Raw genomic sequence first — 22,353 nt, 5'->3', positions numbered from 1 at the left:
CTCTGGGTCGTTGGTTTCTCTGGACACGGGCCAGGGGCGTCAGGCGCAGAGTGGTGGGGACTCACGCTTCTGGAGTGAGGTGGGAGTCCCTTTAAAGATGGTTTCATCTTTCTTGGTTGGACAGGTCCGCTGTCCACAGGAGTTCTTGATCCTTCTTAGGTGCAGGGCAGTCCTGTGAGTTGTCGGAGGTCGCAGGATGTGTCTCTGGTGCAGGTTCTCTGAAGTTGGAGACAGGCCGGTAGGGCTGGGGCCAAAGCAGTTGTCGTCTTCCTTCTTCTCTACGGGGTTTCTCAGTTAGGCAGTCCTTCTTCTTTGTAGGTCATCAGGAATTTAAAATCCTGGGTTCAGGGTCACCCCTAAATACAGAAATTAGGGGTGTGTTAGGGTCACAAGGCAGTAGCCAATGGCTACTGTCCTTGAGGTTGGCTACACCCTCCTTGTGCTCCCTCTCTTTGGGGAGGGGAGCACATCCCTATCCCTATTGGGCTAAATCCTCCAAAACAAGATGGAGGATTTTCCAAGGAGGGGGTCACTTCAGCTCTGGTCACCTTAGGGGTGGACCTGGCCAGGGAGGTGACTCCTCCTTGTATTTCTTATTGTCTCCCCGAACTTGCCACCAAAAGTGGGGGCTGTGACCGGGGGTTGGCCATCTCCACTAACTGGACTGCCCTGGTGCATTGTAACACGAAGCCTGAGCCTTTGAGGCTCACTGCTAGGTGTTACAGTTCCTACAGGGGTGAGGTGTGAAGCACCTCCACCCAGTGCAGGCTTTGTTTCTGGCCTCAGAGAGCACAAAGGCTCTCTCACCCCAGGGGGTTCAGAAACTTGTCTCTCAGTGGTAAGCTGGCACAGACCAGTCAGTCCTGCACTGAAGGATTGGGTAAAATCCAGGAGGCATCTCTTAGATGCCCTCTGTGTGCATTTTTGTAAATACATCCAGCACTGGCATCAGTGTGGGTTTATTATTCTGAGAAGTTTGATACCAAACTTCCCAGTGTTCTGTGTAGCCATTATGGAACTGTGGAGTTCGTTTTGACAAACTCCCAGACAATGTACTTAATATGGCCACACTGTACCTACTGCACTGTACTAAGAATGGACTTAGACACTGTAGGGGCATATTGCTCATGAAGCTATGCCCTCACCTGTGGTATAGTGCACCCTGCCTTAGGGCTTTAATGCCTGCTAGAGGGGTGACTTACCTATGCCACAGGCAGTATTTTGTGTGCATGGCGTCCTGAGAGGGGTGCCATGTCGACCTTGCCCTTTTCTCCCCACCAACACACACAATCTCCAATGGCAGTGTGCATGTGTTAGGTTGGGGGTCCCTTAGGGTGGCACAACACATGCTGCACCCCTTAGGAACCTTCCCTTGTCACAGGGCCCTTGGTACCACTGGTACCTTTTACAAGGGACTTATCTGTGTGCCAGGGGTGTGCCAATTGTGGAAACAATGGTACATTTTTTGTGAAAGGACACAGGTGCTGGGGCCTGGATAGCAGGGTCCCAGCACACTCTCAGTCAAGTCAGCTTCAATATCAGGCAAAAAGTGGGGCAACAAGGAGCCATTTTCCTTGAGAGTCCGACCTGGTTAGCTCAAATTGATAACTAAAAAAGTAAAAAATGTCTGCTTCTCCCATCATGGTCAGTACTGTGTTATTTCTGCATAAAACAAACAAAGGGTATGTTAATAGAGCCTGTTGTACTGAACTCTAAGACCACTTTTAAGCACTGGAAATCCCTTTTATCGGTAAGACTGCAGGAGGGAAAAGTATTAATTGTTATTTGTGGTGTAAAGCAATTGCAGGATCTTGTTTTCTTAGTGCACCTGAGGGAACAGTGATCCCTGAGTTGTGAAGAGGCAAGAGAGGAGTGGGGAGGACTGGGACATGAGTAAAAAAGAATTTAGGAGGTTAAGTTTACTTTTTATATTTGTTTACAGTGTGGTCTCCTTGTATTGGCATTAACTGAGCAACATGAAATGGTGCAAATAAAATAAGCGATACAATTTACTTTTCAAAAAGCGCACTCTGTGTTTTTTAGGCCCTTTGTCTTTATAACACAGTGCAGTGGAATACATGACACCGTAATGCAATCAGACTGATCATTGCGGGGAAGGCTACATGACTGTAATCTGTACAACAAACTTTAAATTGTGCCACTATATTAAGTTTCTTTGCGTCTTTGGATTTATGCGGATTCTGATCTGTAAAGTATTAAAGTTCGCAGCACCATTTCACCGGTTTCATGGTAAATGGCATCAGATGGTAACCCCTTAATTTGGAGCAATCTGAAACCACTTGATTGAAGAGGTGCACATTATAAAATGTTGTTTTATTGGAAAAAAAACGAGTAGGCTGAAAGACAAGCAAGTAAATGTCCAATTTTCCATACAACACACAATACTTATATTGAGGTGTTGTGCCATTTTAGGTCGAGCCTAGACAGCGATTATGCTGTCACTGAACAATCTCTTGTAGATTGTTTGTGAGGCTCAGCTCCACCTAGCCATTGAGATTTGTGTATGCCAGTGTATTTTAAAAATCCTTGCTTGCTACTGGTTAATCTTACTCTTTGTCTCATCTTTTCGTTTTTGTCTCTTCCCAGGAGTTCGGCCCAACTACTATCCAAATACACTGATCTGCATTTTAAGATGTGTTCAGGGACTACTTTGATCTTTCATCTGGAGCACTGGAGAAGAGTGCTTATCTTTCCGAGCTCTGCTATAAACAGAGTTGTAAATCTTATCTGGTCACATCTGCTGTGCATTCCAAGACTTTTCTCCCTCGTCCATGTTGTCTTACTCGCTTGTCATGTAGGCTGTGCTCCTTTTAACAACGCAGCCGCATTCATTTTCACCATCACGGGTTGTGTTCTGCTCTCCCTGTGCCGTGCCTCATGTTTTGGTCGGCATTTGCATTCCAGGTTTTGCGCCTTTTAACTACGCGCCCACTTTCATTTTCACCATCAGGGGTTGTTTCCTGACCAAGGCAATCTGATCTCCCTGTGCCCTCTCTCATGTTATTGGTGTATTACATGTAATTATTCCTCCTTTATGTCTCGTCCCCTCCAATGGCAATTTCACTCATGGTTTCTTTTGGTCGTCGTGCAGGAGGCAGTGCCTTGCAGGTGGGGGCCGTGCAAGGGCTGGGCTTCACAATCTGCTCTTTGGCACTTAGTGCACTGCCCAGAAGGTTGTTTACTTTAGGAGCTGTGTTTGTGTTTTGTTGTCCATCCTCTCCCTGATCACTAGTGCAGCCATTTGCTATGCCTTCACTTAATCTCCCTCTGCCGTTCCCCCCAACTCACTGAACCCTCCCACAAAACTGCTTGCCCACTCCGAGCACTCCCCTGAGGTCTCTGCTTGTTTTTGTCTTTTAATTTAATATAAATTACTGCTCCATTTGCATTGCTGTCACTTAATCTCCCTGTACTGTTCCCCTAGCCCAACCCCTTTCCACAACACTGTTCATTTTATGCATGTTTTTTTCCTGCGCGCTCTTTTAGGTTTGCTCCTCGGCTTGTGTATCAGCACGGTGCGCGATTCCGAGCTTAGCTGACAGCATTATTCCTCCTCACTTGCTGAAAACCATGACTTCAACAAACGGCTCTTAGCCAGTCTTTTCTCTCCTTTCCTTCATTCGTTCCCCTGTGAAATGCATACAAAAAAGAAAGAAAGCTTTGGCTGTTAACGTTGTCCTTTTCTGACATTTTTGTATTCCAAATACCATGGAGGGAGAGAAAAAAAAAAGGTTCAAAATATGGAGAAAAAAAATAAAGCAAAGCAGAGTGATTGCAAAGAGGGCAGATTGTTTTTTTTCACAACCACACACTTAAGAGGCACTTTACAGTGTCTGCCAGTGAAGTGCTACTTTCGTTTTCTCAACATTTTTTGGAACAACATTGTTTTCCCCGGTTGGGGAAGTGTACCATTCCTGGAGGTACTGCAATACCTGGTTGATGCGTACAGTGGAAGATGTTTAACTTTGCTCCTCGGGTTGTCTTTGCTCCACTTGCAATAAATCCAGCCGATTGCACGGAGTAGGGGCCCTCTTCTGAATATGATGAACCCCACCCCCTTACCACATCCATTTCACACACCCATCTCTCTACAGTGTTGACTTCTGCTCTGCCGCTGGCAGCTGCCTCCCCCCCCCCCCTCTCTTTCTTCCTCTTTCTCCTATTCTATGTCTTTCTGTTTCGGTCTCGCTCCTCCTCACTTACTGAAAACCATGTCTTAAGCAAACGGCTCCTACCCTCTCTTTTTCCCTCCTTTCCTTTATTTGGTCCCCTGTGAAATGGATTCAAAAAAGAAAGAAACACTTCGGCTGCCAATGTCTTCATTTACTGCCATTTTTCTATTCCAAAGTGCAGCCTCAGGACGGAGAGAAAAAAAAGGTTCAAAATATGGGAAAAAATAAATAAACAAAGCAACACGGAGAGGTCGCAAAGTGGGCAGATTGGTTTTATTCACAACCGCATTAGCGCCACTTTACAGAGTTTGCCAGTGAAGCTCTACTTTTGCTTTTTTCTCTTTTTTTTTTTTTTACATTGAGGCTTATTTTCAAGCCCCTTGCGCCGCCGGTACATCACTTTTTCCAATATTAAAAGTGACGCAGCAGCGGCTTAATGAACTTGTAAATAACCCCCATTGTTTTCCTTTGGTGAGGAAGTGCACCATTCCTGGAGGTACTGTAATACCTGGTTCATGCGTAGAGTGGAAAACGATTAACATGATCCTTGAATAAGAATGCAGATTGTTATTTTTTTTTTTTTAAATAACATTTCTAAGAGTAAAGCAATGGCTGAAAACACTGTTGTCCTTTCAGCTGGCATTTAGGTGGACCTCCACTAGAAATGGAAAATCCTGCACCTACGTATCAAGTGTCTTGATAATAAGCCTCACTTCATGCATTTAAGGAATAAGGCCTTCGGGAGTGCAGGTGTCCTAAATCAGTTTTATAAATCCTCGGAGAGGAGACATTTTAAAAATGTATTATAAATATACAGCGTAAAATCCCTCTGACTCACATACACACTCTAGTACACATCTATTAGGCAGTGGTCATTTTTTAATCAATATGAAGCTTAGATCCTCCACAAATGAGGCACAGTCTAGCAGTCCCTGTGCAGGCAGTGCGGTTAGAATGTGCGCTTACAAGTAGTTTCACCACTACAATGGCAAATATAGTGCTCTGGGCATATATCATATTCCATGAAGCAGAAGGTACTCTTTTAGACATTTTGAGGCAGGAGTCTCTTGTAACTTTAAAGACAGACTACACTTTCATTCAAAAAGTTAAGTTGGTTTAGGTCAATTGGAATGCAAGATGGAACACCTATATGCTTGGACTCCTGCACAAATTAAACTATAAAAAAAAAAAATCTGTTTTAACATTGTCTCGATTGCACTATCTATCATTGCGTGAATGTAAAGCTGTATAAATCAATGCCAAATATTTTAGATACATATCCACAGAAATATTTATCCCTCACATTAGATCACGGTGTGAGGTGGGCAGCATCGACACTCTGGTTGGAGGTTTTACCACTCAGTGTCAATAAAGGTCATTGTTGTAATTCTACACATAAAACAGCTTGGGAGAACTGTGTCAAAGAGGGATTCAAGACTTACGACATGCATTCTTAACAGTACGCCATTGTTATCTACTTTCTTTATAATTTAAACATAGCATAACAAAAACTGGCTAACGGATTAACTTAAAATGATGGATATTTAATTATGTCTGCTATAATGTTTTTTTTTTTTTTAAAGTCTTTTCAAAACTGTTTTAAATATTTTATGCATGAGTACTAATGGACTTGTGTTAACGATTGTGGTAACACTGCAGTAATATTCTTTTATATTGTTGATCCCAATCAGAGTCTAAATCAATAAAACGTTTTTTAATGTTATATTCCTATGTATAGAGGTCAGTTGAAACTTACTGAAGCTTCACAGTGGTCGTCATTATTGCAGCAGTATGACGAAATCAAATAATGTAGCACACACCACCAACTAAATTGCACCTAGGCACTGATAGTAGGTGTTACTGTTTAGTTCAAGGACAGTCATTTCACCTACTGGATTTGCATCCTGTGATTGGCAACCCACAGATTTCTGTACGAGGCACTCAACCCTACGAAGATCTTATTGTCTTTGTTATTACAGTTTTCCGCCTGGCCTTTCCCCAGGGCTGAATAACATAAAGGCAACCGAAAAGGGTGGCCTTAGCTATGGGCACGCCAGATAGTCTGGGGAGTCATGATCTAGGGCAAAATTACAATTGGAGGGAGCTGGTAAAGTGCCACTTCTCCCAAGTTGGCAGAAATTTCCAGCACAGGCTCCACATTTTACCTCTGGGCATGTGTCACCTGCTGAGCATTAACCCCTGTATACAGTCAAACTTTCACTGCTTTCATGTTAGCCACAGCGGATGTTTTAACCTCCTGAAATATATATGCAGGAGGAGATGGTTACATCTTCAGGCATGTAACCAAGAAATAAGAATGTATTCCTTGCTTCCTGTTTTTTATCGAAATGTATGAATAACCACTGATGAGTCACTGTTTCTGTGGATCCCCTACAATATATCTGTTAGCACTGTACGTGCGTAGAGGCAGATTTACATCCTCCGCTATTACAGGCTGCATGAAAAATACATGCATGTTTGCATTTTGTTGCCAGTAGACTTCGATATGTACAGGCTACGTTCTGAGGTCTGACTTTCAAAATTACTAGTTCCACCTTTAAGGAGGATGCAGTGGTGGTGTGTTTCTGTCTGCCAGGGCTTCTGTGCTTTATTTCTGGCATAAGTAGCTGCCTCTCGGCTCTTGGTGGTGTTAGTTTGTTTATGTGAATTAAGAGTCCCTGGTCCTACTTTTCATTTCTATTTGTTTCCAGACACAAACGGCGGCGCTAGCAGTGCTACTCGCATCTGAATGCCCACTGAACCAGCATTTTGTCAGTATCTTTTTCAGGCAGAGTAAACATTCATCTCATCTCACTTTCCCCTACTAAAAAGGCCCGAATGACAATAGATATTAGCTTGTAACTTAAAATTGTTATGAAGGTGTTTAAAGACAAGTACACACAGAGTTACATAGACATTGACTTATATACAATGAAAGACAGACAGACACAGTTACATGGAGGTCCATACACTTACACGCAAACAGACCGACAGATGCATACAGTCACACTCATACAGTGACTTGGAGAGAAGCAAAGTCACACACACACACACACACACAGATATACAGACACAGGAAGATACAGGCACACATTAAACGGGCACATATTGCAACATACTGCACTAGTAGGCACAGGTGGATAGACACACATACAGGTTAACACATAATAGACACACACTGTTGCAGACAAAGGCACTAGACACCTATAGTAAAAAAAACACACACAAACAGATGCATACAGACAAAGGTATACAACAACATACATACAGATACGCAAACACACGGATACTGACAGACATGAACACAATCTGGCACATTCAAGACCTCAAAGAGGAAACTACTATACAAATGCTATAATACAATTGAACATACCCACACACACAACCCACTTACACACAAACTCATACATACATATCAAGATAGTGTATGCCTTATTGCCATTTTCAATATATACAGAAATCAGTGCACACGTCCTAAATGTCGGTCTGAACGCTCTCAAGTGATATAAAAAAACAGAAATGTTCCCTTAGGGTGCAATTTTATAGCTAGCTCATAGGGAATTACCACCACCAACATTTGCTGCCCAATAAAGTTAACGAGGTTAGTAGTAGGAGCTTCTGTTCCTAGCATGCTGATCACGACATTAGTTCAAGAGTGTGTTAGACTCAGTTCCCGCAGAACGTGCATCTATAGTTTGTAGGTGGAGCGCGCAAGTGCTTCCGACCTGTTGCGAATATTGTGGGCTTTTAACCACACCCACCTCAAGCCCATCACTTTCACTCATTGGTGGACTTGTCTTTCAAAAATCCCTTGATGTCATTGGTAAATGCTTTACCTTTGTCCTTCCTTGGGGCGGTTTTGTTACCGCCTTGCAGACTGACCCCGCTACATGGATTATCGCACGGTTGCTGATATGTTTTATGTGAGCAAACTACTGTGTGTTTTTTTTTCGGTCTCTCGTTTGCGCTCATGTTCCTGGCGTTCATGGTGCTTTGAATTTGCTCCCACTGCCATTTTCAGCACCTCCTGCCCGTTCTTCAGTCTCCTGTTCATGTCTGCCCGTCCCCACCACCCTTCCCACGTCCTTGCCTGTTATTTAACTTCGGTCACAAGTTGTAGTTTGTTGACAATTGGAATACAGGAGTCAGACAAGTTCACTTAACCTCGCTTTTATTTCATTTGCTTATGTACGCCCGCCGGTACGCGAGATGGGCATAGAACTGGCAATCCTAAACCCTGGTGCACTTCCACTGCTGAGCACCAGATTTACCAGTGTTGTTTGTATTGCGCCTGGTTGGCAATAGGGGTGGTGGCATGATATCCATGAACTCCGATTGTGAGGCCAGGTGGTGAGCTTGTCCACGGTCATAAGGGCACAGGCAGCCTTTAGTATCCTGAAATAATTATTGATATAAAGAACATATACGTTTGGGGTTATGTACAAGCCGATACGATTTTGCTTGCAGAAAATGTAAATTGGCCTGGCATAAATGCATCGTATTTGAAGAATGTCATTTTTAAACAACCCCTGTCCCTTGCCCGAAACCTCATTTGTTTATCAAAATCGGCAGTTAGGAACCGTGCAATAACTTAAACGTTTGGCTCATCCTCTTTATAGAGGCCTGAATCAAAGCATTCCGACCGGCTATGCTAGAAACTCTAGCGTTTAGCTATCTAGAAATGTTCACTAACCAGTTTCACTTGGTCAGCTTGTTCAACCTGAAGGCGTAAGCAAGCAGTAAAGGTGGTCTGGGGCCAATTAATGCACTTTTTGTTCTTAATACTCGTGTATTTGTACATTTGTGATTATAATTTAGTTATTCTAGATATTTTCTTTGCCCGGCTCTGTAGGAAAGTACCATCTTGCCTGGCATGTTACCCCCATATTTCACTGAATATATGTTGTTTTAGTTGTATGTGTCACTGGGACCCTGCCAGCCAGGGCCCCAGTGCTCATAAGTGTGCCCTGTATGTGTTCCCTGTGTGATGACTAACTGTCTCACTGAGGCTCTGCTAACCAGAACCTCAGTGGTTATGCTCTCTCTTTGCTTTCCAAATTGTCACTAACAGGCTAGTGACCAATTTCACCAATTCACATTGGCATACTGGAACGCCCTTATATTTCCCTAGTATATGGTACTGAGGTACCCAGGGTACTGGGGTTCCAGGAGATCCCTATGGGCTGCAGCATTTCTTTTGCCACCCATAGGGAGCTCTGACAATTCTTACACAGGCCTGCCACTGCAGCCTGAGTGAAATAACGTCCACGTTATTTCACAGCCATTTACCACTGCACTTAAGTAACTTATAAGTCACCTCTATGTCTAATCTTTACCTGGTAAACGTTGGGTGCTAAGTTACTTAGTGTGTGGGCACCCTGGCACTAGCCAAGGTGCCCCCACATCGTTCAGGGCAAATTCCCCGGACTTTGTGAGTGCGGGGACACCATTACACGCGTACACTATACATAGGTCACTACCTATGTATAGCGTCACAATGGTAACTCCGAACATGGCCATGTAACATGTCTAAGATCATGGAATTGTCACCCCAATGCCATTCTGGCATTGGGGTGACAATTCCATGATCCCCTGAGTCTCTTGCACAGACCCGGGTACTGCCAAACTGCCTTTCCCAGGGTTTCACTGCAGCTGCTGCCAACCCCTCAGACAGGTTTCTGCCCTCCTGGGGTCCAGCCAGGCTTGGCCCAGGAAGGCAGAACAAAGGACTTCCTCAGAGAGAGGGTGTTACACCCTCTCCCTTTGGAAAAAGGTGTCAGGGCTGGGGATGAGTAGCCTCCCCCAGCCTCTGGAAATGCTTTGTGTGCCCATCTCTGCATAAGCCAGTCTACACCGGTTCAGGGATCCCCCAGCCCTGCTCTGGCGTGAAACTGGACAAAGGAAAGGGGAGTGACCACTCCCCTGACCTGCACCTCCCAGGGGAGGTGCCCAGAGCTCCTCCATTGTGCTCCAGACCTCTGCCATCTTGGAAACAGAGGTGCTGCTGGCACACTGGACTGCTCTGAGTGGCCAGTGCCAGCAGGTGACGTCAGAGACTCCTTCTGATAGGCTCTTACCTGTGTTGCTAGCCTATCCTCCTTCCTAGGTAGCCAAACCTCCTTTTCTGGCTATTTAGGGTCTCTGCTTTGGGGAATTCTTTAGATAACGAATGCAAGAGCTCATCAGAGTTCCTCTGCATCTCTCTCTTCACCTTCTGCCACGGAATCGACCGCTGACTGCTCAGGAAGCCTGCAAAACCGCAACAAAGTAGCAAAGACGACTACTGCAACCTTGTATCGCCGATCCAGCCGCCTTCTCAACTGTTTTCCTGGTGGTCCATGCTGTGGGGGTAGTCTGCCTCCTCTCTGCAATAGAAGCTCCGAAGAAATCTCCTGTGGGACGATGGAATCCTCCCCCTGCAACCGCAGGCACCAAAAGAACTGCATCACCGGTCCTCTGGGTCCCCTCTCAGCACGACGAGCGTGGTCCCTGGAACTCAGCAACTCTGTCCAAGTGACTCCCACAGTCCAGTGACTCTTCAGTCCACACGTGGTGGAGGTAAGTCCTTGCCTCCCCACGCTAGACTGCATTGCTGGGTACCGCGTGATTTGCAGCTCCTCCGGCTCCTGTGCACTCTTCCAGGATTTCCTTTGTGCACAGCCAAGCCTGGGTCCCCGACACTCTAACCTGCAGTGCACAACCTCCTGAGTTGTTCTCCGGCGTCGTGGGATCTCCTTTTGTGACTTCGGGTGAGCTCCGGTTCACTCTTCTTCGTAGTGCCTGTTCCGGCACTTCTGCGGGTGCTGCTTGCTTCTGAGAGGGCTCCTTGTCTTGCTGGGCGCCCCCTCTGTCTCCTCACGCAATTGCCGACATCCTGGTCCCTCCTGGGCCACAGCAGCATCCAAAAACCCTAACCGCGACCCTTGCAGCTAGCAAGGCTTGTTTGTGGTCTTTCTGCATGGGAACACCTCTGCAAGCTTCTTCACGACGTGGGACATCCATCCTCCAAACGGGAAGTTCCTAGTCCTCTTCGTTCTTGCAGAATCCACAGCTTCTACCATCCGGTGGCAGCTTCTTTGCATCCTCAGCTGGCATTTCCTGGGCATCTGCCCAATCTCGACTTTGTCGCGACACTTGGACTTGGTCCCCTTGTTCCACAGGTACTCTCGTCCGGAAATCCACCTTTGTTGCATTGCTGGTGTTGGTCTTCCTTGCAGAATTCCCCTATCACGACTTCTGTGCTCTCTGGGGAATATAGGTCAGGGGTGTGGAATTTATTAAAATATCTACTTGTCCAGGGGACAGGTTGCTTCTCAAATCTACTTGTTCTGTAAAAAGATCTACTTGTCTCTTTGGTGCCATGTAGTGTGGCGCCAAATTATGGCAGCAATCTCATTATGTAAGAGCTCTGATAATAGCCTCTCTGATTATGCCAGGGCTACTACCATAGTATGGCTTGAATACTTGCAGTTTCAATCCCTACTGTAGCAATTTCCTTATTTTGCCACCTTTCTGCAGACTCTGCATACTGGGGCTGGAGGAAGCAGTAAGCAATAGTTCCAGGGCTGGAATGCCTTTGAGTCTGCAAACCTACTAACCTGCATGTTTTAAAGATTTTCACCAGCTTCTCTCTAATATTTTCTCATAATAAGAAAGGTTGGACGTTTACTCCTGACAATGGCAGAATTAGAACTTCTTCCAGGGTTGGGAAGAAAGTGGCTGGAGGGAAAATGAACTTGCAAATGCTCAATAGATTTTCACATGAGCAAATCTACACATGCGTATTTACCCATGCTAAAATACAGTTCCCAAATATTTTATAGGGGTACGACATATACCATGGGTGCACTTTTGTTACTTTCTTTAAGAATTTGGGGCCACATGTAGGTAGGTTCAGATTTGCGACCCGCAAATCCAAATGTAGGATGGTGTCCCTGACACCATCTGTGATTCGCAAGGGCTTCGCAAATGCCCACCTCATGAATAATCATGAGGTGGGTTGCAATTTGCGACCCCCTTGCGAATGGCGGCCCTCACAGGGCTGGTGGCCTGCTGGAGACAGCAGACCACCATGTCTGTGACTGCTTTTCAATAAAGCAGTTTTTTTTTTGTAATGCAGCCCGTTTTCCTTAAAGGAAAACGAGATGCATTACAAAAACAAAAAAAATGAAACGTTTTCGTTTCACTTTTTCAGAGCAGGCAGTGGTCCACAGGACCACTGCCTGCTCTGAAAAAATGTTTACAGTGACATTCACAATGGGGAAGGGGTCCCATGGGGACCCCTTCCCTTTTGCAAAAGTGTTAGCACCCATTTGAAATGGGTGCAAACTGTGAAAGGTTTGCGCCCGCATTCGCAAAACAATCCTACATTGCACTACGAGTCGCAATTAGGAAGGGAACACCCCTTCCTAATTGCGAGTCGCAAACCCGTTTTGCGATTCGGTAACCAGGTTACTGAATCGCAAAACTGGGTTTGTGCATCGCAATGTGCTTTTTGCACGTCGCAAACAGCGAAAGTCGCTGTTTGCGACATGCAAAAAGCTACCTACATGTGGGTCTTGGTCCCTAATTAGGTCTGGTGTTAACAAAGACATTTTGTTTTTATTAAACTTCTATTTCTCTCTCTTTCTGCTGGCTTTACTGTGAGTGATCGCATTCTGCTCTTCCACAAGGAGCATATTGGCACACAAAGTAGTTTTGTTCAGTGTCAGGAACTACAGTGGCAATCAGTGACATAACGAAACTGAGGGTGCCCCTTTGCAAAGAACATGGAGGAGCCCCCTCTCCAGACTCACTCAGGGCAGGTGCTGTGCTGAAGGGGCCCCCTGGAGGGCGGCTGCGGGGCCTTTGTTATGCCACTGGTGGCAACGTGTGCTTTTAGAGTTCAAAAACGTTTTGGATTTTTTTTGCCGGTGTTTGCTACAATGTTGAGGGCCTGGTAGCTCCCACAACAATAAAGTGTTACAAAAGCCATGTCAAAACAAGACACGCATTGATGAAACTAAAGGACTTATAAAAATATGTCAGATCAGTTGGCTTTGTCAGTGTTTGTTTATTTTCATGCTTCCCATAATCGTGTTGAAAATGATTACACTGATTTTCCATTAGAAATATATTTGGGAAATACCAGCATGCATCAAAACATTTTACTAAATGACACTTCATTTGCATCTAATCAGAGAGCATTCTGGGAGCATTATACTTTGCCTCATAGCCTAAACTTTTCAAACATGTGTATACACTTTTTTTTTTTTTTGTACTGGAACCAACGTCAGTAGTGAAGTGTGACCTTAAAACATTTATTTACAGCACTCACCCTAATAATGAAGGCTTTCAAATAATGAACCATAAATACAAGTTCGAACAGCATTATCTTTTGGAAACACATTACCTCAACTGCAGAGAGTTCCACTCTCTGTAAACAGGCAGCTAAAGGGTTTGTGCTGCAGAGGGTTGGGCCTACTTGTCCCAAGGACAAAGTAGACATAAAAACTTGTTGCCCTTGACCCCAAACAAGATGTCCCGGGCGATAGGAATTCCACTTTACACCTACTTTTCAGGGTCTTGGGGTGGGCTATTTTTCTAACCCTCACTGTTTTCTTACAGTCCCAGCGACCCTCTACAAGCTCACATAGGTTTGGGGTCCATTCGTGGTTTGCATTCCACTTTTGGAGTATATGGTTTGTGTTGCCCCTATACCTATGTGCTCTCATTGCAATCTATTGTGACTGTACATTGCTTGCATTACTTCCTTTTGCTATTACTGCATATTTTTGGTATTGTGTACATATATCTTGTGTATATTTGCTATCCTCATACAGAGGGTACTCACTGAGATACTTTTGGCATATTGTCATAAAAATAAAGTACCTTTATTTTTAGCATATCTGTGTATTGTGTTTTCTTATGATATTGTGCATATGACACCAGTGGTATAGTAGGAGCTTTGCATGTCTCCTAGTTCAGCCTAAGCTGCTCTGCTAAGCTACCTTTTCTATCAGCCTAAGCTGCTAGAACACCTCTTCTACGCTAATAAGGGATAACTGGACCTGGTGCAGAGTGTAAGTAACCCTTGGTACCCACTACAAACCAGGCAAGCCTCCTACAGGCTCCTTCTCTGTTTTCGAAGGCTGTTTTGAGCAGTGCATTTATGGCTCGTCCAGTTCACCTTTCTTAGTTTTCTTTCTTAGTTTTTCTTTTAGGTTTTTTGACGCTTTTTAATTGATTTGGCGTGAACTTAGGTTCAGCGGAGAAATGTTGTGAACTGCATATCTAGAAGGGCTCTGATGGATCAAAATTAGTGACATGTTAAACTCATTCCTAAGTTACAGATATATTCTCAGTTGTGTAAATGGTGGCGTCGCTGTACTGCGCAGCCGTAAATACCCTAGTCTGTTACAAACTGGAAAGTTTGAGGATCAAGTAAAAAGTTTCAGGGTTGATACAGTGCAACGTTTCATTGATGAAACTAGTGTGATCTCTGCATAACAAACTAATAATGACAGGGTCACTAAGCGTAACTTGTAATGTATAAAATGGCTATTGTGGAGAGTGGATGGATTTTTGGTTGATTATTTACTTGTTTTCTCTCGTGCTTCGGTGTGTACGATTGTTCTGGCCTTTTCACTGTAGAAATGGCAATATATATCTTGGTAGTCTGTTCATATGTGCTGAAGTTCCATCTAAAGCCACGAATTTGGAGATTATGTTGAACTACTCCATGTATTTTCTCTGTGCCAGAGGGAGCCATCGTCTGACTGCGTACTTACAAGACAAGCATACAAAAGAAAAATTGCGCGCACTGCACCAATATTGAAAGATGCATCTGAAGTCTCAAGTCAGCTGAATAATAAATGCCGTTTCATAGCTGAGCAGCACTTGGCAGTGCTTCCACTATACAAATACACTACACAATGCCACCCCACACAATTCCACAACTAACAGTTTGAATCCAAAACAGATAATTCCACTCTACACCACATACATCTACAACACTCCAAACTAAAGGGCACATGGGTAAAAGACACTTGCATTTACAACACCAATAGCTCTAACTCCCGTTAATGCTAGACCTATTGCATTGTAAATGCTTGTTCTGTCAGTATTGTCGAAGCTCCATTTCCACCATTGCAAATTCCATGTGATTGACAATTCTTGCGTCAAACATTCCTATTGGATGGCCCAATTATACTGCCCCTCCATTCACATTGACTTTGCCTGGATCGATCCCCAGCATTTTGATGTTGGCTAAAATAACAACACTAAAAGCTTTGTTAAACTTCCACATGGAAATGTCTTCTTTTTTAAGGCCTGCACAGTTCAAAACTTGAAGAACAGTATATGCTTGTGCAATTGGAAATCTATGGGATCAACAGCTTCACTAGCAAGCTCTGGGATTATTGCCAGTGGTGTCACACTGAGCTTCTTGGCAGCATTGGTGGTCATAAGGACCAAGGCAGCTGCTCCATCATTCATAGTGCTCGTGCTGGCAGCTGTTGCAGTTTCATGCTCTTTAGAAAACAACCTTTCACTTACTTAAATCAACTCGTTTATACTCTCTATCTTCTTGCACAAGTAAATCTGATTTGTCTTTTTATGATACTGTAACAAGGACAACTTCATTTGCAAGAGTCCTTGATTCCCACAATGTTCTACTTTAGGTGTAGAAACTTTTAGCATAATCATCTTGTTTCTCTCTTGTAATGCTTAACTTCTTATCTGTATTCTCAGCGCGATTACCCATGCAAATGTTATTGTATACGTCAGACAGCCCATGTTTCATGATTAGATCTTCTAGTTTTATTCCTGCGTATGTTTGGCTCCTCTGCTCATTGCGTGTGGGGCATTAGACATACTCTCTTGCTTCTGCCAGCAGCAACGGCTGATGTCCACACATCAGACTTTGAGCTGCCATCATTTTGGACTTCATTCCAGAGGCACATACTTCGCTGATGGTTGTGGGCGAAGTGGATAAGGGTAGACCTGCACCCTGTAAGGCTTATGTTGTTGTTGCCCTCCCTTCTTCTGCCTGTAGAACATTGCCCATACACACTTCTTAAACTTTCGGAATCACTTAATCACTGCTTTAATCACAGTGGAGGGAAGTTGAATCACTTGCGGAGAGGAAAAGCTCCCTTGAAAAGATCATATTGGGATCTGTATGGCCCTTACCATGACTGCTTCATTACAAGTGTGTGGCGCTTCATAGCTTATGTGAAAATATTTCAGGTTCGGCAATGCTCGCCTCCCTTTCAAACTTAGACTTTGGGGGGTTGCCATGCTGACTTCAGGTAGCTGTGCATTACACCCCTAATAACACATCCCATGGTGCAAAACCCAGCAAAAATCAAGACAGTCAAACACTCAAGTTCACAGCAACACACATTTACAATCTTAAATACACATCAGAAGCATTGGTAAAGCCAGTAGGTTTGCATTGGAAGACAAAAGGCGAGACCTGTTGGCTTTGCCAATGATTGTTCCTTTTTTCATGGGTGTCCAACTTACTTCATCTACTGCCACCCCCTTCTCTTCTTCTGAAAAAGGACGGTGAGGCCTGGATTCTTTTTCCTCTAGATTACAGTTCTGCGCTGCACCATTCACACCCTCACCAAGTTCTCTCTCCTCTGTGTTCTTGCTCCTCTGACGATGTAAATAAGACCTCTTTTGCAGCTGGAAACTTGAAGTACTTATCAGTTCTAAATTTTGCTTTAAATCTTTTATATCAGCTGTTAGATTCCAGTTGTTAAATATTACAAATGTATGGTAGCAGGTCACCTCCTATGAAATGCTCAACCTTACAAATTAATCTGAATCTATAAATGCTGAACCTGAAAAGACCAAGCCAATAAACACAGCCTTCCTCACTGATACACCTCTAGATATGTAGATATGAAGATATTGTAATTAATGTATGTCTGTAAGTATAACAGTGTTTTAAGTGAAATTTTGTTTTATCATGGTTTTCTGTCTCTATGTTCCACCTTCTTATATATTTGACACCCTTTAATTACACTTATGTAAACACCCCAAATATAAAGTGGTGTTTTGCTGTGTTGCTGCCATATATAGCAAATGCACAGTAACAATGATTGTAAGGAGGACAAACACTTTATAATGTTACATACTACAGTAGTCAGGCACTGGGCACCAAAAGTTAATTTCTGCTTGTTTTTCATCTTCTTATCAGAGAGCGTCAGTGGGTGGATGATTTCCCTCTTCATCGAAGTGCCTGTGAAGGAGATGTGGAACTTCTAAGTCGACTTCTGGATGAGAACCTTTCAGTAAACCAGCTGGACAGCGATCACTGGGCCCCTATCCATTATGCATGCTGGTGAGCCCTTTGGTTAAATCTTTTGCGAGTTAGCACGGTCTCGCTCTACCTCACCTTTTGTTTAGTAGTTCTTAGTTGTAGAAAGCTGGCTCTGTATATACTATATCAAAATGGGATATAGTGTGCACATAGTCCACGGGTTCCCTAGAGGCTTAACGGAGGCTAACGTAGGTAATTCTAATGCTCTCTTTTGTGGTAGTGTGGTCAAGCAGTTAGGCTTATCAGAGGGTAGGGCAGGCAAAGCATTTGTTTTACACGCACAGACAATAGAAGAAGCACACACTCAATGACTTAACTCCAGACCAATGGTTTTCATGTAGCAAAAATATATTTTCTTCATTTATTTCTAGAACCACAAGATTCAAGTTGCAGGTAAATACTTAAATAGCTGCAGTTTTTACACATGTATCAATAATACTTTGTTTGAAATCGATAAGTTATACTGTTTTTGAAATATTGGCAATTATCTGTTTTAAAATTTGACAGTGCAGTTTTCAGAAACAGTTCCTGGGGGGAAGAAAAGTTAGAACGATTTACCGGTAAGTACTTCACTTACAGTTCCAGTCTCTGGGGGTTAGGAAGTCCACAGGTCGGGGTTCAAGTTAACCCCAAACACCCACCACCAGCACCACGGGGCCGGCTGGGTGCAAAGGTCAAAGTTGAGGCAAAATTAACATGGGCTTCTATGGAGACTGGGGACACTCAGTTTCAGATCTGCTGGCAGGTAAGTACCCGCATCTTCGAAGGGCAGACCTGGGGGGTTTAGAGGAGCACTGGGGTGGTGGTGGGATAGGGGGGGCACAAGTAGGCCCCAAACACACAACCTTTGCGGCAGAGGGGCGGCTGGGTGTAGGGTGCAAACAGAGCATCGGGCTCCCAAAGATTTTTTGTGAGGGTTGCCGGGGTCACTTAGGTGCTGCAGGCTGGGTCCAGGGGGGCGGTTTGAGAAAACCACAGGCTAGACAAGTAGGAGGGCCACCTGCTGAATGTTGCTGCACCGGTGGTTGGGTTCTCCAAGGTCTGGGGGCTGCGGGTGCAGTGTGCTTTTAGGTGTTGGATATCTTCGTCTGTAGCTTTCGCAGTGAGGGGCATCCTCTGGATTCACACTGCCTGTGTCGTTGTGAGGGGCAGGAGAGCTCAACCCAGGGTGGGCACTTGCTCGGAATCGCCTGGGGATCCTCACTAGCTGGTTGGGCCACCTGGACAACGGGCAGTGAGTGTCGGGCCAGATTGGTCTGGATTCGCGGATCCGGAGAGGTCCTGGAGTCCGTTGGTGTAGTTTCTTTTTGGACAGGGCCGCTGTCCTCTGGAGTTCTTGGTCCTTTGGGATGCAGGACAGGCCTCTGGAGCTGGCAGAGGTTTCTGGTCCCGCTGGATGTGTCGCTGTTCTTGTGCAGGTTCTTTGATGCAGAAGACAGGCCGGTAAGGATGGGGCCAAGTCAGTTTTCGTCTTCCTTCTTCTCTGTTGGGGTTTCAGCTAAGAATCCTTCTTTTTTGTCAGGTCACCAGGAATCTGAAGACTTAGATTCAGGAGAGCCCTTACATCCTGGATTTAGGGGCGTTACAGTGGTCAGAGGGCAGTAGCCAATCGCTACTGTCCCAGAGGGTGGCTACACCCTTCTTGCGTCCACTCCCTTTAGGGAGGAGGACACAATCCCAACCCTATTGGTCCATGTCCTCCAAACCAAGATGGAGGATTCTGCAGGGAGGGGTCACATCAGCTCTGGACACCTGAGTGGGGTTCTCCCTGTTTTCTCTAATTTTCCCGCTGGCCTTGCCGCCAAAAGTGGGGCTTTGTCCGGGGGAAGGGTAACTCCACTAGCTGGAGTGCCCTCAGGCACTGTAACCCAAGGCTTGAGCCTTTGAGGCTCACCACCAGGTTTTTACAGTTCCTGCAGGGGGGAGGTGTGAAACACCTCCACCCAGGACAGGCTTTGTTTCTGGCCACAGAGAGCACGAAGTCTCTCACCCCATGTGGTAAGAAACTTCTCTGAAAGTGGTAGGCTGGCACAGACTGGTCAGTCCTGCACTAACAGTTTGGCTAACATACAGGGGGCATCTCTAAGATGCTCTCTGGGTGCATTTTTCAATAAATCCCACACTGGCATCAGTGTGGGTTTATTGTGCTGAGAAGTTTGATACTAAACGTCCCAGTATTAAGTGAATCCATTATGGAGCTGTGGAGTTCGTAATGACAAACTCACAGACCATATACTCAATATGGCTACAATGCACTTACAATGTGTAAGAATTGACTTAGACACTGTAGGGGCAAATTGCTCATGCAGCTATGCCCTCACTTGTGGTATAGTGCACCCTGCCTTAGGGCTGTAAGGCCTGCTAGAGCAGTGGTTCCTAACCTTTTGACTTCTGTGGTCTACCACTTCATCATTGCTGGAATCTGGTGACCCCACTGAATTATTATTGGAATCCTGCTACCGCCCCCCATGAGTCATTGCTGAAAGCTGGGGACCTAATCCGTTAATATTATTTAATTTTCTAAGGAGTTGCGGACCCCCTCAGGAGACTTTATGGACCGCCAGGGGTCCCTGGACCACAGGTTGGGAACCACTGTGCTAGAGGGTTGACTTACATATGCCACAGGCAGTGGTTTTTGGGCATGGCACCCTGAGTGGGATGCCATGTCGACTTTGCCTTTTTCTTACCACCAGCACACGCAAGCTGCAAAGGCAGTGCACATGTGCTTTGTGACATGTCCCCCAGGGTGGCGTAATACATGCTGCAGCTCTTGGGGACCTTCCCTGGCCACAGGGCCCTTGGTAGCATGGTTACCTTTTAAAAAGGGACTTAACTGTGTGCGTTGGGTGTGCCAATTGTGGAAACAAAGGTACAGCTTTTGGGAAAGAACACTGGTGCTGGGGCCTGATTAGCAGGATCCCAGCACACTTTCAATCAAAGTTGGCATCAATATCAGGCAAAAAGTTGGGGATAATCATGCCAACAGTGTCACTTTCCTACACAAGCCCCCCCAATGAAAGAGGATGAGACTAACCTTTCCCAAGAGACCCTTCATCATCTAAGTGGAAGAGCCTGGAAAGTCCATCTGCATTAGCATGGGCAGTCCCAGGTCTGTGTTCCACTGAAAAGTCCATTCCATGTAGGGATATGGACCACCTCAGAAGTTGAGTTCTCACCTTTCATTTGCATTAGCCATTTGAGAGGTCTGTGGTCAGTTTGAACAGTAACAGTCAGCTTTTTCAGGAACCAAACCACAGTAAATGACACTTAAACGCTGTCCCTGGGGGAGTAGCCTCCTGCTAATGAAAGCAACAGGCTGGTCAAGGCCATCATCATTGGTTTGGGACAAGACTACTCCTATCCGATGTTCAGAGGCATCTGTCTGCACAATGAATTGCCTAGAATAATCTGGAGTTTTGACTAATGGTGCTGAGGATATTGCCTCCTTCAGGATATCAAAGGCCTTTTGACAGTCAAGAGTCCAGTTTACTTTTTTGGGCATCTTCTTGGAGGTCAGTTCAGAGAGGGGAGTCACAAAGGACCTGTACCCCTTCACAAACCTCCTGCAATAACCAGTGAAGCCAAGGAATGCCTATTCTGTGTTTTCCCATGTCTCCCAATAAAAATGGTACCTCACTTATGTGGGTAAGCCCAGTGCCCGCAACAGGAAATGCACCAAAACACTACGTGGACACCACATTTTTGCAAAAAAAACTGACCTTGTTTTTTCCAAAGTGCCAAGCTGTGGATTTTGGCCTCTAGCTCAGCCGGCATCTCGGGAAACCTAGAAAACCTATAATTTTTTTTAAACAAGACACCTAGGGGAATATAGAGCGGGGTGCCTTGTGGGGCTCTCTCCAGGTTCTCTTACCCAGAATCCTTTGCAAACCTCAAAATTTGGCAAAGAAACACTTTTCCCTCACATTTCGGTGATACAAAGTTCAGAAATCTAAGAGGAGCCACAAATTCCCTGCCACCCAGCATTCCCCCAAGTCTCCCAATAAAAATGGTACCTCACTTGTGAGGGTAGGCCTAGTGCCCGCGACAGGAAATGGCCCAAAACACAACGTGGACAAATCACATCTTTCCAATGGAAACTGACCTGTATTTTGCAAAGTGCCTAGCTGTGGATTTTGGCCTCTAGCGCGCCGGCACCTAGGGAATCCTAGCAAACCTATATATTTTTTAAAACTAGACACCTAGGGGAATTCAGAATGGGGTGACGTGAGGCTTTCACCAGGTTCTGTTATTCAGAATCCTTTGCAAACCTCAAAAGTTGGCAAAAATCACTTTTCCCTCACATTTCGGTGATAGAAAGTTCAGGAATCTGAATTTCCTTCCACCTACCATTCTCCCAAGTCTCTCGATAAAAATGGTACTTCACTTGTGAGGGTAGGCCGAGTGCCTGCGACAGGAAGTGCCCCAAAACACAACATGGACACATCACATTTTCCCAATGAAAACTGACCTGTTTTTTGCAAAGTGACTAGGTGTGGATTTTGGCCTCTAGCTCAGCAGGCACTTAGGAAAACCCACCAAACCCACACATTTTTCAAAACTAGACACCTAGGGAAACCCAAGATGGGGTGACTTGTGGGGCTCTCACTAGGTTCTCTTACCCAGAATCCTTTGCACACTTCAACATTTGGCAAAAAAACACACTTTTTCCTCAAATTTCGTTGCTGCAAAGTTCTGGAATCTGAGGGGAGCCACAAACTTCCTCCCACCCAGCATTCCCCCAAGTCTCCCGATAAAAATGGTAGGATCCCTGAACATTCCTGTAGTTCCTGTGATGTAAAAGCAAGGAAAAATAGTGTTTTTAATCAACATTTCAATTTTGAAGGGTAT

General features: G+C 44.9%; 1 protein-coding gene and 1 pseudogene across 2 annotated transcripts in view; one reads left to right on the top strand and one right to left on the bottom strand.

Moving 5' to 3' along the window:
- Positions 1–22,353, top strand: part of KRIT1 (KRIT1 ankyrin repeat containing) — a 449,032-nt gene that overhangs the window by 103,803 nt on the left and 322,876 nt on the right. For both annotated transcript variants that reach the window (XM_069211631.1, XM_069211630.1), the window contains one exon: positions 17,383–17,526. In XM_069211631.1, coding sequence (XP_069067732.1) covers positions 17,383–17,526 — 144 coding nt within the window. The remainder of the gene's footprint in view (positions 1–17,382; positions 17,527–22,353) is intronic.
- On the bottom strand, positions 15,292–16,397 carry LOC138261095 (acetyl-CoA acetyltransferase A, mitochondrial-like; annotated as a pseudogene).

This window comes from Pleurodeles waltl, chromosome 10 (genome assembly GCF_031143425.1).
Source record: "Pleurodeles waltl isolate 20211129_DDA chromosome 10, aPleWal1.hap1.20221129, whole genome shotgun sequence".
Lineage (NCBI taxonomy): Eukaryota > Metazoa > Chordata > Amphibia > Caudata > Salamandridae > Pleurodeles > Pleurodeles waltl.
This window is presented reverse-complemented; position numbering and strand designations above follow the sequence as displayed.